The 14,454-nt window shown below is 47.1% G+C and overlaps 1 protein-coding gene across 5 annotated transcripts; it reads right to left on the bottom strand.

Moving 5' to 3' along the window:
* Window positions 3,870-14,089, bottom strand: ZNF789 (zinc finger protein 789). 5 transcript variants are annotated; one of them, XM_018039901.1, is made up of 5 exons: window positions 13,877-14,077; window positions 10,232-10,309; window positions 8,544-8,670; window positions 6,065-6,178; window positions 3,870-5,013 (listed from the first exon to the last, which is right to left on the bottom strand). In XM_018039901.1, the coding sequence occupies exons 2-5, from the start codon at window positions 10,298-10,300 to the stop codon at window positions 4,001-4,003; spliced, it is 1,323 nt and encodes a 440-aa protein (XP_017895390.1). In that variant the 5' UTR covers window positions 10,301-10,309; window positions 13,877-14,077; the 3' UTR covers window positions 3,870-4,000. The 5 variants fall into 5 exon arrangements, with proteins under 5 accessions (XP_017895390.1, XP_017895392.1, XP_017895393.1 ...); XM_018039903.1 differs by having other exon boundaries at window positions 13,907-14,077; XM_018039904.1 differs by having other exon boundaries at window positions 3,898-5,013; window positions 13,981-14,089.

Here is a 14,454-nt window from a genome sequence, read left to right as displayed (position 1 = left end):
ATTGATTCAGTCAAAGGTTTTTGTCCCCCCCCCCGCCCCCCCCCCACAAAAGTATCAGAGCCATCTGAGTGTGACCAGGTCCAGGTCACCAGCTTGCGGTCCTTTCCCTGCAGAAGGAGCCATTAGAAACGTACCGTGTGCTATTAATAGTTCTTAAAACTTATGAGCTGCACCTTCCACCCCATCAATTCCTCACTTCTTTCTCAGTAATGAGGACCTGCTTCTAGGTATTTCTTAGACTGAGGAGGAGGTTTAAATTCTCTCAATTTGTAGAGGAACCACAGAGACCGAAAGACCTCCTAGATTCCTAGAGAAAACCTATGGGGGTAGAGCTCCCGGGTGAGGGGGTGGGGACCGTCATGCGCTTCCGGTAATCTTTCCGGAACCAGTCCTGTTTGTCCTACAGGCGTGTGGCATCTGCTGCCCTTCGGTTCCCTGAGGAACTGTGTGGTTAGTACCCCCGGCAGGATGTGCTTCTCTTCGTTTCCCTCCCCAACTTCCAGCCCAACTTAGTGCCTTGACTTACCCTGAATTTTGAGTATTTTAGGAAAGGCTTTGAAGACAAGACATCCTGAGGTGTCCAAAGGGTGGATTTCTCAGAGCTGTCACCCCAGGGCTTGCCTAAGGCTGACTTCTTACTGTTGTCTTTCCTGGCTCCATGCCCCTGCACTCCTGGTGTCTCTCTCCTCTTCTTAAAAGGTTACTAGTCTTAACCTTGAGGAACCCAACCTCATGACCTCATTTAACCTTAATCACCTCCCTAAGGGCTCTGTTGCCATAAAGTCACACTGGGGGGGTAGGGCATACAGTGTATGAATTTTGTGAGGGGCACACAGTTCAGGACAGTTGGGATCTTGTTACTCTTTGTATTTTCCCGTAGGCCCTAGCACATCATCTGGCAAGATGGTAAATTTAGATTTTTGTTAACAAAGTGATAGAAGACCTGATCGGAGCTGGGAGAGGAGTTATAAAGTCATTTACATCTATGTCTAGCTCATGTTTGTTTATAAATTTCTGAGCCCTATTCTGGAAGATCCAAAGGCCTGCTTAGAACTTCAGGGTCTCAAAGGCAAAGGCACAGAGGTACAAGGGAAGATCCTGGACGCCTTGGGGCTGGGAACTGAAGGGACAAGGTTTGTGCCCTCCCATTAACCTCCTAACGACATTCTTGCTTCAACCGGGGTTGTCTACCAGGCAGTGCAGTGGGGCTGGGGAGGTGGAGTCTGAGCCCTTGCTTCTCACAAGCTTAACTTCTGGCAGGATTCTGAACAGTCTGTGGTAACCATTATTGCCCCATCAGGTGTCACAGTGGATGTGGCATCATTGGCAGATGATGACAGAATGGCTTGGGGGCCTCTGTGGCCATTCATCTTGGTGGGCAGAGATCACATTGCCACTTCGAATGATAGGACTAAAGCATCTATCTTGGCATCCTGTCCCCTTCAGGACCCACACTGGATTCATTTTGGTGAGCAAAGTGTTTATTTTAATAATTTTTAATTGTCCGAGGCCCACTTGCCAGACTGTATGGCTTAGCTTTTGGTCACAGCCTAAGGAAAGCCTTTAGGGCAGGTAGCTAGTCTCCTATAGTGAAGCCTGTTGCCTGTAATTGGCTCTTCCTCAGGGTAGATTCCCATAGAGATAGGAATACGAGACCACCTTACCTGCCTCTTGAGAAATCAGTTTGCATGTCAAGAAGCAACAGTTAGAACCAGACATGGAACAACAGACTGGTTCCAAATTGGGAAAGGAGTATGTCAAGGCTGTATACTGTCACCCTGCTTATTTAACTTACGTGCCGAGTACATCATGTGAAGTGCCGGGCTGGATGAAGCACAAGCTGGAATCAAGACTGCCGGGAGAAATACCAATAACTTCAGACACGCAGATGACACCACCCTTAAGGCAGAAAATGAAGAGGAACTGAAGAGCCTCTTGATGAAAGTGAAAGTGAAAAATCTGGCTTAAAACTCAACATTCAAAAAAGGAAGATCATGGCGTCTGGCCCCATCACTTCATGGCAAATAGATGGGGAAATAATGGAAACAGTAACAGACTTTATTTTCTTGGGCTCCAAAATCACTGCAGATGGTGATTGCAGCCATGAGATTAAAAGACACTTGCTCCTTGGAAGAGAAGCTATGACCAACCTAGTCAGCATATTAAAAAGCAGAGACATTACTTTGCCAACACAGGTCCATCTAGTCAAAGCTATCGTTTTTCCAGCAGTCATGTATACATCTGAATTGGACATCCATACTGATGGAGCTGAAGAATTGATGCTTTTGAACTGTGGTGTTGGAGAAGACCCTTGAAAGTCCCTTGGACGGCAAGGAGATCCAACCAGTCCATCCTAAAGGAAACCAGTCCTGAATATTCATTGGAAGGACTGATGCTAAGCTGAAACTCCAATACTTTGGCCACCTGATGTGAAGAACTTACTCCTTGGAAAAGACCCTGATGCTGGGAAAGATTGGAGGTAGGAGGAGAAGGGGACAACAAAGGATGAGGTGGTTGGATGGTATCACCAACTCGATGGACATGAGTTTGAACAAGTTCTGGGAGTTGGTGATGGACAGGGAAGCTGGGTATGCTGCAGTCCATGAGGTCACAAAGAGTTGGACAAAACTGAGTGACTGAACTGAACAGGGGTGGATTGCTGATTTCCAGATTGGTTCTTACCCGTACAGAGAGCCGCCATCAGGAAACCAAGCTGCCTTTTACTTTCTGTCTTATCAGGGCTTTGCTTGGCATTCGGAAAGAAAGTTCTTAAAGTGGGGATGTTATTTATTGTCAGTCCAATAACTGTACTGCTACTCTTCACTGATGTGACATGTGCCTCTCTCAAAGCCCCAGATCCTTGATCCTTGGGGCATAAGTGTTTCAAAAATCAGAATTTTTCCGTTTGTAGGAAGGTATTTTACATAAAACCGCTTAGGGGTTTGCACTAATACTCCATGTGCTGTGCTGTGGTTAGTTGCTCAGTTGTGTCTGACTTTTTGCAACTCCATGGACTGTAGCCCACCATGCTCCTTTGTCCATGGGGAATTCTCCAGAATCCTGGAGTGGGTTGCCATGCCCTCCTCCAAGTGATCTTCCCAACCCAGGGTCTTCAACTTTGTAGGTGGATTCTTTACAGCCTGAGCCATCAGGGAAGCCCAAGAATACTGGAATGGGTAGCCTAACCCTTCTCCAGGGGATCTTCCCAATCCAGGAATTGAACTGGGGTCTTCTGCATTGCAGGTGAATTCTTTACCAGATGAACTACCAGGGAAGCCAGCACTCCATTACTGAACATATTGGAACAAAATGTGTGAATATGTACACTAATGGGGATAAACAGTCTTTATTTCACCAGCAAATAAATTCAGGTCATCTCAGGTTTGGTAACCAAACGGATCATAAGAAAACATGTTTGCTCTCAGATTTTTTAAATTGTAAAATTTAGAAAAAAAGGGATTGTGGAAATATATATATACATAGGCCTTAGAAATTTATATATAAGGATAAATGTGTAAATAGATATCTTTGTTGTTGTTTAGTCACTAAGTTGTGTCTAACTGTTTGTGACCCCATGGACTATAGCCTGCTAGACTCCTCTGTCTATGGGATTTCCCAGGCAAGAATATTGGAGTGGGTCGCCATTTCCTTCTCCAGGGGATCTTTCCCACCCAGGGATCAAACCTGCGTTTCCTGCATGGGCAGGTGGATTCTTTACTGCTGAGCCACCTAGGAAGCACTGCGTGGCATGTGGAACTTCCCTGACTGGGGGGACCAGGGATCAAACCCGTACCTCCTGCAATGAAAGCATGGAGTCTTAACACCTGGACCACCAAGGAAGTGCTCTATTAATTACTGCATCCAGAAGGTTGGCTACAAGGAGAGGGTCCCCACAGAAAAAACAGTTCTTGTTTATTAATTTTTGTGAAACAATCAGGTTATACATACTTGCCGTAGCAGTTAAGTTCTGGGCTTTAAATGGTAGCTTTCCCAGTTAATCTCATGCAGATAGCTGCTCTCTGTGGGTACCCTGATGCTTAATAAAGCTTGTGCGCCAACTGAAAGACTTTCCACATTTGTCACACCTGTAGGGTCTCTCTCCAGTGTGAATAACCTCATGTCGATGAAGATTCGCCTTAAAGCTAAAGGTTTTCCCACAGTCTCTACACTCAAAGAACTCCTCCTTCGTGTGGATCCTCTGATGCTGAATGAGATCGACATTCCGACCAAAGGATTCTCCACACTCAGTGCATTTGTGGGCATTCTGTTTACTGTGAATCTGTTGATGGCTCATAAGGGTTGAGTGCCGGCCAAAGGCTTTTCCACATTTAGCGCACTTGTGGGGTTTCTCTCCACTGTGGATTAACTGATGTCGAATAAGCGTTGAATTCTGACTAAACGTTCTTTCACATTTGCTGCACTTATAGGGTTTTTCTTTGGTATGGATCCTCTTATGTTCAACGAGATACGCCATCTGACGGAAACACTTTCCACAGTCGTGACATTTATATGGCTTTTTTTGTGAGTGACACTGTTTGTGGACGATCAGAGCAGACTTCTGTTTGAAAGCCTGCCCACATATGTCACACTCAAAGGGATTCTCTGAACTGTGAAGTCTTTGATGTCGAACTAAATTTGCTTGCCGCTGGAAGGCTCTTCCACATTCGTGGCATTCATAAGATTTTGCGTTTGTCAGAGTTCTCTTATGCCTCAAAAGCCGTGATCTGTGATGGTAGGGTTTTCCGTACTCATCATATTTGCCCTGCTGTGTCCTTGTCTGAGCTCTCTGACTGTGAATAAGGTTAAGGCTTTGAAGGAAGTCCTTACAGCACTCATCACCAGTAGCAGGGAGTGAAAATCCATAAATGTCCACAAATTCATTATATTCACGTAACTCTTCTGAAGGCTCCTTGGCTGTTTTCTGCTTTACCGCTGACATCTTCCATAACATTAAATCTTCAGAAGTGTTCTCCTTTGGGGTGAGCTCTTTCGTCTGGAATCTGGCTTCCGAATCTAGCCAAATAAAAAGAATATACAAATTACCTGACTGCTACAGAAGAAAAGGAAAGAAGCAACTGTTTGTGATATGAGAGACTCAAACAAGGCTAAGAAGTGCTCACCTGGTTCCATCGCCATATTAAAGAGCCAGTATTCTGATTTTCATAGGACCCTCAGCTTTCATATCAGAAAGAGCTCTTGACATCGTGAACTAACCAACTAACATATGCACAAGTGTGTCAGAGAACATGAGAACTGAACACACCCTTCTCCACTAGTGGGGAAAACAGCTTCCTGTTGGTACCGAACAGGGTCACATAGCTCTAGGAGAGAGGGAGCATCTTGTACTTTCTAGAGACGCACGTTTTTCACAATTCTGGGAGAAACAACTGCTTAAAATGGAAGCAGTGTATCAGAGAGAAAAGAAAAGGAACCTGAGAAACAGCACAAAAGCCAACGGAACAGAGCAGTGACTCTCAACCACGGATGGTCCTGCTGGAGGGTAGTAGGCAGAGGCCAATGATGCTGCTTAACATCCTGTGAGGCCCAGGATCAAACAGCCCAAAACGTCAACAGAGCTGAGGCTGAGAATCCAAGGAGCGGAGGGATGTGGTAAAGGGTAGAAAGAAGCAGCCATCAGGACTCAGTAAGTAGGAAAAGGCAGGAACATCAAGAAACACCAAGGGGATGTGGAAAACAGAATGAAAGCAAGGGAACAAGAGAAAGTAGAGAAAAAGGGTAAGTGATGAGGGTCGAAAAAAGGAGTATCTGGAATGGCCCGAGAGCTGTCAGAAAGCACCAGCCTGCCTCTAGTAGAAATAGGATGAGCTTTATTGCAGGAGAAAGAGGATGAGCTTTGCGGACTTGAAATCCAGTCCCAGCTGGGGATTATCTCTGGGGAACAGGGGCAACGATCCTACCCACCACCATCAGGGGACAGTAGGGATGAACGAGCAGGAGAACACATGCCAAACTCCGGGCTTGGTATCCGGGGGCAGGCGGGGCCTCCTGGATGGTGTCCCCAACTCTGCATGACCCCCAGGGGCCAGGTCTGCTCCTCACCCACCTGGGCAGGCACTACCGGAAGCCTTCCTAGTCCCCGCTCTCTGCAGATCCAGGATCCACGGCTCTTCCCACTGTTCCAGCTGACAGATCACCTCAGGTTTGGGAAACTGAAATCCTACTCGTGGGGAAGTAAATGGGATGTGGTGGTTAGCGAGTGGCAGGAGAGATCCCAGAGCTCAGTCTACCCCTGGGGGTCTGGGTGGCAGGGCTGCAGCAACAAGCAGAGATCAGGACAATAATCAGAAGGATTATCTGAGGAGAGGAATCGGCACCATCTTTGCGAAAGCTCGGCATCTTGATTGAAAGCCTGAACAATATTCACACTCGTGGACATGGTCATTTCACTCTTAGGAATAGAGCCTAAGGGAAATGAGGACAAAGGTTAATGGGCAAAGGTTAATGCACCCCAAATGTTCAGCAGAATCCTAACAGTGCAAACTGGAAATAAACCAGATGTCAACAGGGGGAGGATTAAAGTGTAGCCAGATATGATGAAGGCAGAGTATTAGGCTAATATTGAAAATCCAAGAGTTCAAAGGACATTTCTTAAAACAGGAAAAGGCTCCGCAGGTATTTTAAAGCAGAATACAAAACTCACATGTAGCATGATTCAAAGTGCATGTAAATTATGATCTGAATTTGTTTTTAAAAACTACATGTGTTAGGGTCTTCCTTGGTGGTCCAGTGGTTAAGAATCTGCCTTGCAATTCATGGCACACAGGTTTCCATTCCTGGTCAGGGAACTAAGACCCCCACATGCTGCTGAGCAGCTAAGCCTGTGGACCATAACTAGACAGTCTGTGTGCTGCAATGAAAGATCTTGCATGCCACAACTAAGACCTGGAGCACCTCCCTCCCGAAAAACTACATGTGTGAGTGTATATACACACAGATCATCCTCTTCTTAGGACAGGGTAAGTGAAAGTCAGTCGTGTCTGACTCATTGCAACCCCATGGACTGGGCAGTCCATGGAATTCTCCAAGCCAGAATACTGGAGTGGGTAGCCTTTCCCTTCTCCAGGGGATCTTCCCAACCCAGGGATCGAACCCAGGTCTCCCACATTGCAGGAGGATTCTTTACCAGCTGAGCCACAAGGGAAGCCCAAGAATACTGGAGTGGGTAGCCTTTCCCTTCTCCAGGGGATTATCCCAACCCAGGGATCGAACCCAGGTCTCCCACATTGCAGGTGGATTCTTTACCAGCTGAGCCACAGGGAAGCCCAAGAATACTGGAGTGGGTAGCCTATCCCTTCTCCAGCGGATCTTCCTGACCCAGGAATCAAACCAGGGTCTCCTGCATTGCAGGTGGATTTTTTACCAACTGAACTATGAGGGAAGCCCATTTACCACAGGATAACTTTCCAATAAATCCATTCTTCATAAATCCATCATATGTTGAAAATATATGTTAGAAATGCATTTAATACACCTAAACTACTGAATATCATAGCTTACTTAGTCTTACTTACCTTAAACATACCAAGAATAGTTACATTAGCCTTCAGTTGGGCAAAATTGTCTAACACACAGCCTATTTCATAATAAGAATGATGAACATCTCATGTAACTTAGTACTGTACTAGTGAAGAACAGAATGGTTTTAAGTGGACTGGTTGGCGACCCTTGTGATCACACGGCTGTCTGGAAGCCCCTGAATGCTTTCAAAACAAAAATAAACATTAAAGCATCCAGTGGTGGGTGGACAATCCCACAAAGGTGGTCAAGAATCTGCTAAGAGTGTCAGCATGGGGTCAAACATACTCCAGAAAGAAAAATCCATCGAGAAACCTCCCTCTGTAGGAGACTGCATTGAATAAGACAAGGGTGGGCTCCCAGGAAGGTGGAAGCTGAGCAGGTGCAGAAGTGAAGTCAGTGAAGAATCATCTCCTGGGCACCCGGTGATGGTGTAAGCAAAGAAGGAAACCATTTTCAGACAGAAGAAAGAAAAAGGCTTTTCAAGAGAGGAAGAGGGTAGACTTTGGAATCTGCATGGGCCACAATCTTTTCAGCTCCTAGAAGTCTTACAGATGTGGAGGATTCAGGCTGGGGGATGAATGTCTTCAAACTCTAAAACAAAAGGAAACTACTCATTATCCACAATCCCTTACTTGAAAACGTTGAGGCCTGATTTGTTTCAGGACTTAAAATGTTTCCAGATTTCAGGAAGGTGACTTGAGTGTGGGTATAGTTTCTATTATGTACCACCCTCAACAGGGGTTGAGCTGAAACCTTAAAAAAAATATTCTGATATTTCTGATGCCATACACATATATATGGAGACCAAATGAGAAAAAGGATGATAAATAGCTTCCTACAGGATAAAATCAGGTTTAACCACCTGATGAGTTCAGGTTAGGTCTTTTAGCCAAATGAGTTATGATAAAACTGGCTTTCAGAGCTTTTTCTGCTTTGGGCATTGCACGTAAGAAACCAAGGACTTGCGTAGACACTCAAAGTCAAATCTTAAGCCAACTCATTACCCAAGGAGACAACGTGTCTGTAGTTGTCCAGCATCACGTCCCTGTAGAGGGCCTTCTGAGCCCAATCCAGCGTGTCCCACTCTTCCCTAGTGAAGTACAGAGCCACGTCTTCAAAGGACAGCAGCCCCTGGAAATACAGAGACTCATTACAGCTGCAGCTCTTATCACAACTCTGTGGGCTACAGTATTATTGTTGTTCTACAGGCAAGGCTCATCCAGTTAATTAGCAGACTCAGGGCTCAGCTCAAGCTCTGACCCTCAGGCCACGCATGTTCTTTCTTCTGCACTAGAGTCACACATGTTCTCTAGAGGGACACGTGGTCAGTGTGTGAGGCTTCTCTGGCCGTTTGGTCTCTGCTGCGGTCATTCAGATAGTGTCAGAACCGAGTCAAATCGTGGGGCACCCAGCTGGTGTCAGAACTGCTCCATGTGTAGAGATACCCCCACGTGCCTGAGGCAGAGGTGAAGTGAGGAAGCAGAGAAACAGCCGTGTCCTCCCCAGGCACGCGCTCCCCGTCTGCCTCCCTCCCCGAGGCCAGCAAGGATGCACATGCTGTTCCTGTCTTTACAGAGATGCTCCTGTGCCTGCCTTCCTCTTGTTTCCACTCTCTCTCCACCCCTAACTGGACCAGTTCTGTGAAGAAAACCTACACACATATCGGCAGTCACCTCACAAACCCCCCTCTGACTTCAGTCTTCATAGCTCCCCTGGAGTGTCCTTTTGAGCCTTGCGCCAGCCCTCTGCCCACGTGTGAACACGGGAGAGCAATACAGTTACCGCAGGAAATCAGAGATTTCACAGAAACTATGATTTTTGAGCTGAGTGTTAACATATGCAGAGGTGAGTTTGCCTGTAGGCGGGGAGAACAGGGGATGCACAAGGGTGGGGGGGTTGGGGGGTGGGGAAGAGCATTCACATCCCCACGTGCAGGTCCTCTGGTTTCAGGCAAGGTGGGAGATGACACCAGAAAGGCAGGCAGAGCTCTGTGTTCCCTCGGCAAATGTGGACACGCTGGGCCAGTGGGGTTAGACTTCCCCTTGCACTCCCTCCTGTCCAAGACGGGTCTTTACAAATGGTCACAACGGCTTCCTCATGCATCTTCTGACTTTTCAACTCGACTTCTCACAATCACCCTTCCTCTTGTTACCAAATCAGTACCTAAACTTCTACTGTACCTTTTAATGCAAGGGATCAGAATTATATGAGCTTGTTTCCATATCTCCTTCCCTAAACGGCTTGGAAAATCCTTAGGGTAGGAGTCTCTCTCCCAGCACGAAGGACAGAACTACCTGGCACATAGTAGGTACACAAGAATGCTCACTGACACAAACAGGCAGCAACTGTGGTGATGGCAGCTAAAACCTACAGGGCGCTTGAAACATCACTAGATCCTCTGCCAAGCACTCCAAGAGCCTCACTTCACCGAATCCTCACGTGACAGCTACTGTCATGACCCCATTTTACAGATAAGGAAACTGTGCCCCAGAGAGATTAGGTGACACGTCTAAAACAGAGCCTGGATTTCAGCCTGTCTGAGCCCAGAGTTCAAGCTCTGTACATCGTACCTTCCAAGAAGGAAACACCCCCTAGCTGATAAAGATGGCTCAACCCCAACGACCATGTGAAAAGCACTGCCTGGCTGCTGAGACTACACTGAGGAGGTGGAGGCAGGGGGAACCCAGCTCACCTTCCATGGGACTGGCAGGGACATGGCTTCCATGGCCTGGCCTCCGAGATGGGGCTGGATCCTGGCCATCAGGCTAAGCTGCAGAGAAAAAGAAAACAATTAAGGTCAGCCCTGAATCAAAGCTCTCTCACTAGACAGACTTTAGACGGGGAATGCCAGTGGGGCCATCAAACCTCACGTAGTACAAAGTCACAGTGTTTGGTATTGGAATGTGGGATTACAATGAAGGCAATCGCTAGAACGGTCTTAGGAATTTCTGATGCTAGATCAATTTCTAATTTTTATCCTAGGAAACCTGCACCTCTGCCCTCTCCCTCTCTCTAGAATATATTCTTCAGCACCTCAATGAGAGACTCAATATATCAAGGGACCAGACTATAGGAAAAAACAGAACACTAACCTGCGACCTGTAGCTCCAGCCTGGAACCCAAACCGGAAGCAACGTGGCAACAGGCGCCCAATCAGGACTTGGGTGGCAAGTGTGAACTTGTCCCTAACATGTGTACCCCTCCTCCACCCAGGACCAGCAGAGAAAGTCGGGTGTGCTCCCCTACCAAATCACAGAGGACATCCCGCATTTTTGATTTCCAAGCAAGGTTTTATTGGGGCCGCTACTGCAGCAGCGGGGAGCAAGAACAGAGAACAGGTTCCCCTGCTTGCTTGCTCCCCGAGGCTGGGTGGAGGAGAGTCCTGCTTCTTTTACTTAACCTGCCTCCAGCTTTTCCAAGCTGATCTTCTCAAAACTCAGCATAGTTGAGTTTTCCCTTTTTTCCACACTAAAGTTTCTCCTGCTTGCTTATGACTCTCTGCCAAACATGTGATGGTGGCCAGTTCACTTAGTATAGCAAGCTCTGCCTGAAGAGCCTTTGCCTGTTCTCATTAAAACTCAGCATAGTTGAGTTTTCCCTTTTTTCCAAACTAAAGTTTCTCCTGCTTGCTTTTGACTCTCTGCCAAACATGTGATGGTGGCTAGATCACTTAGTATAGCAAGCTCTGCCTGAAGAGCCTTTGCCTGCTCTCATTTGCGGTCTGAGTTTATTTCTACGTCACACAGAATCAGCTCAGAGAGTATAACAATGATTTTAGAGAAGTTATAAGAGATTTTAGGCTACATATGATAAATAAAGAGCTAACTGTTGTCAAAGGGGCTTTCCAGGTGGCTCAAGTGATAAAGAAGCCACCTGCAATGCAAGAGAGGCAGGAGACTCTGGTTCGATCCCTGGGTTGGGGAGATCCCCTGGAGGAGGAAAAGGAAACACACTCCAGTATTCTTGTCTGGAATATTCCATGGACAGAGAAGCCTGGCAGGGTCCATGGGGTCTCAAAGAGTTGGACACCAACTGAGCAGGCACAGCTGTTGTCAAAAGAAAATTCAGAGGACTTTACTTGATATGAAGTTTATGGAGTGAAAACCAAACTGCGAACAAGGAGGCTTCAAAATAGAAAGTCTTAAGAAGTTAGGCTCTCCGCACTTACCCTTCAGTTTATAAAACATGTAAATGGGCAGCAGAATAAGTCACTCCCTAATATACCACTTTGGAAAACTGATTATTTTGAGCTGCAGGCACTTAAAAAACAGCGGTTTTTTAAAAAAGGTGGACGGGCAAAAGGAGAATTCCCGGGTGGTCTGGTGGTTGGGATTCAGTGCTTTCCTTGTTGGGGATCAGGTTCAATCCCTGGTTGGGGGAACGAAGATCTCACAAGCCATGTGGACTCACTTGTGCTAAGCCCCATGTCAGCAAACTGACACTAATACTTAGCCTAACTGCAGCTTCAGCCTCTTCCAGGTATAGAACCTCCCTCCCCTTGCCCTAGGACTTCCCCAGGGGCTCAGTGGTAAAGAATCCACCTGTAATGAAGGAGACGTGGGTTCAATCCCTGAGTTAAGAACATCCCTTGGAGAAGGAAGCAGCAACCCACTCCAGTATTGTTGCCAGAGAAATCTCATGGACAGAGGAGCCTGGTGGGCTATAGTCCATGGGGTCTCAAAAGAGTCATGACTTTCAAGAGAGTCTTAAGAGACACAACTTAGCAACTAAACAACTCTCTTCCCTATGAAGATTCCGTTTATAGTAGAGCTGAATTCTAAGCCATCTCAGGGGTTAATCATTTTTCCTTGGGAATCTCCATGTTTATACAAGGTAAGTGTGCATACATGTGCAGGCGTGTCCGACTCTTTGCGACCCCGTGGACTGCAGCCTGCCAGGCGCCTCTGTCCATGTAATTTTCCAAGCAAGAATATTGACCCAAGGTTTGAACCCATGTTTCTTGCATCTCCTGCACTGGCCTGTGGATTCTTTACCACTGTGCCCCCTGGGAAGCCTCTTACCTGAGGTATACATGTTAAGAAACTTGTTTGTTTCATTTTTTATTGCAGGAATCTCAGCTAAGTACTCAGAAGGGTAGAGAGAAAATTGTTTTCCTCCTGTGCACAGGAATGAGGAAGTACATTGTTTTCTCTTGGGACCGGTTACTAGAACTGACAGTCCTTTCAGAAGAATACCAGGGTACAAGTTTACTTGTTTGTAGCTGCTAGGAAGCTGCAACGTTACCCAGACGTGAAGAAAGCTTGTTTCCTTTAAGGACAGAGTCAGCTCTTCATGGGAAATTAGGATAGTTAAAGTTTTGGTTCTGCAGCTCTGGGTAGTTGGCCTGGGAATATACTTAAAACTGTGGCCTCCACTTTGGTTCTTCTTTAATAACTCTAATGTTTCTCTCAGGGAGTACACAAATGACGAGATACAGAGGATTTCCACTTTTTTCTAGTGCCTTTCTGGCCACTGGCAAACCTTGTTTTATGTAAGTGCATTTTTAAGAAAGTCTGTCGCATTCTGTTCCCCTTCCTTAAAAACATTGTTCCTAAGCCCTATTGCCTCTTAAACAAGGAGGCACTTGTGATCAATAGCTCCATGGCTGGGGAAGGGACATCGACCCTTTCACTATGTAAAGTAGATTACCTGCTGTGAGCACTGTGCGTTTGGAACTCAGAATCCATAATTCAATTTATAACAAAATGTGCAATGCAGGAGACCTGGGTTGGATCCCTGGGTGCAGATGATTCCCCTAGAGAAGGGAATAGCTACCCATTCTTTTTTTTTTAATGTGCATTTATTTGGCTGTACAGGGTCTTAGCTGCAGCATGTGTGATCTGGGATCAAGCCCTGACCTGGGAATCAAGCCCAGGCCCCCTGCGTTGGGAGCGCAGGGTCTTAGCCACTGGACCACCAGGGAACTTCCACACTCCAGTATTCTTGCCTGGAGAATCCCACGGACAGAGAAGCTTGGTAGGCCACAGTCCATGGGGATCGCGAAGAGTCGGACAGGGCTGAGCGACTAACAAAGCCAAAGCAAACAATAGTATTAACCAACCATTCATTCATCGAACTCTGTACTTCTCTAAAGCCAGAAGACCTGACATGATACTCAGAGGCTGGCGTCTTCAGGAAGTCTCTCGGTAAATGCCCTGAAGACCCGGGGTTTGGGGGGGGGGGGGGGGGGCGGGGCACGGGATTCGAGGGAAAGGGGGTTGTCTCTCCAGCCCTCACACCTGTGGCGGGGCCACCGTGGCTTCCCCTGGCACCCCACTCCACCCATCACACTAGCTCTTTTCTCCCCAAACCTCCGCGCCTCCGACCCCAGCCGTGCCTCCTCCTCCAGGAAGTCCTCAGGATGCACCTGCGGCCGCCAGGGAGCTGGCCTCCATTATGGAGCCAGGCCAGACTCGGAATTAGGTCGGGACCTCGGCTAACCTCCACCTGAGGTGTCCATGCGGAAGATCCCTGTGCCTGTCGCCCGATCACTAGCGCAGGCCGAGCAGAGCGTCCCCGCCCGAGGACCTTCTAGGAAGCTCGGAGGAGTCACAACTCTCTGATCGGGGTAAGCGATGGGGCGGGTCGCGGGGAGTGTGCGAGTAAAGGGGAGGGGCACTCATGTCTCAGCGCAACTGCCGCTTCTGGTCGGAGCCAATCAACCGCCGCAGATGGAGTGGTCTAGGCCACGTGATTCCCAGGTTGGTTACACCAAGTACTTTCCTTTCCCACCGATTGTAGCAAGATCTCCAGGGCTGAACCCCTGTGTAGCTGGGTATTTTTAAACCCTCCTTTTGGGAGTCCAGAATGACTTTTTAGAGAGCCGACCCTGGATTAGGCAAAAAAATGTAAAAAAATAAAATAAAATAAATATAATGAATAATACACACATATAACAGTGCCAGACTTTATTTT

Source organism: Capra hircus, chromosome 25 (assembly GCF_001704415.2).
Source record: "Capra hircus breed San Clemente chromosome 25, ASM170441v1, whole genome shotgun sequence".
NCBI classification, from domain to species: domain Eukaryota; kingdom Metazoa; phylum Chordata; class Mammalia; order Artiodactyla; family Bovidae; genus Capra; species Capra hircus.
This window is presented reverse-complemented; position numbering and strand designations above follow the sequence as displayed.

Coding starts and splice junctions, on each gene's coding strand:
- ZNF789 (XM_018039904.1), bottom strand. CDS start 10,300: ATGGCCAGGATCCAGCCCCATCTCGGAGGCCAGGCCATGGAAGCCATG. Junction 8,671..10,231: donor CCCTGCCAGTCCCATGGAAG/GTGAGCTGGGTT, acceptor CTGTATTTCCAG/GGGCTGCTGTCCTTTGAAGA. Junction 5,014..6,064: donor TTCCGGTAGTGCCTGCCCAG/GTGGGTGAGGAG, acceptor TTATTTGGCTAG/ATTCGGAAGCCAGATTCCAG.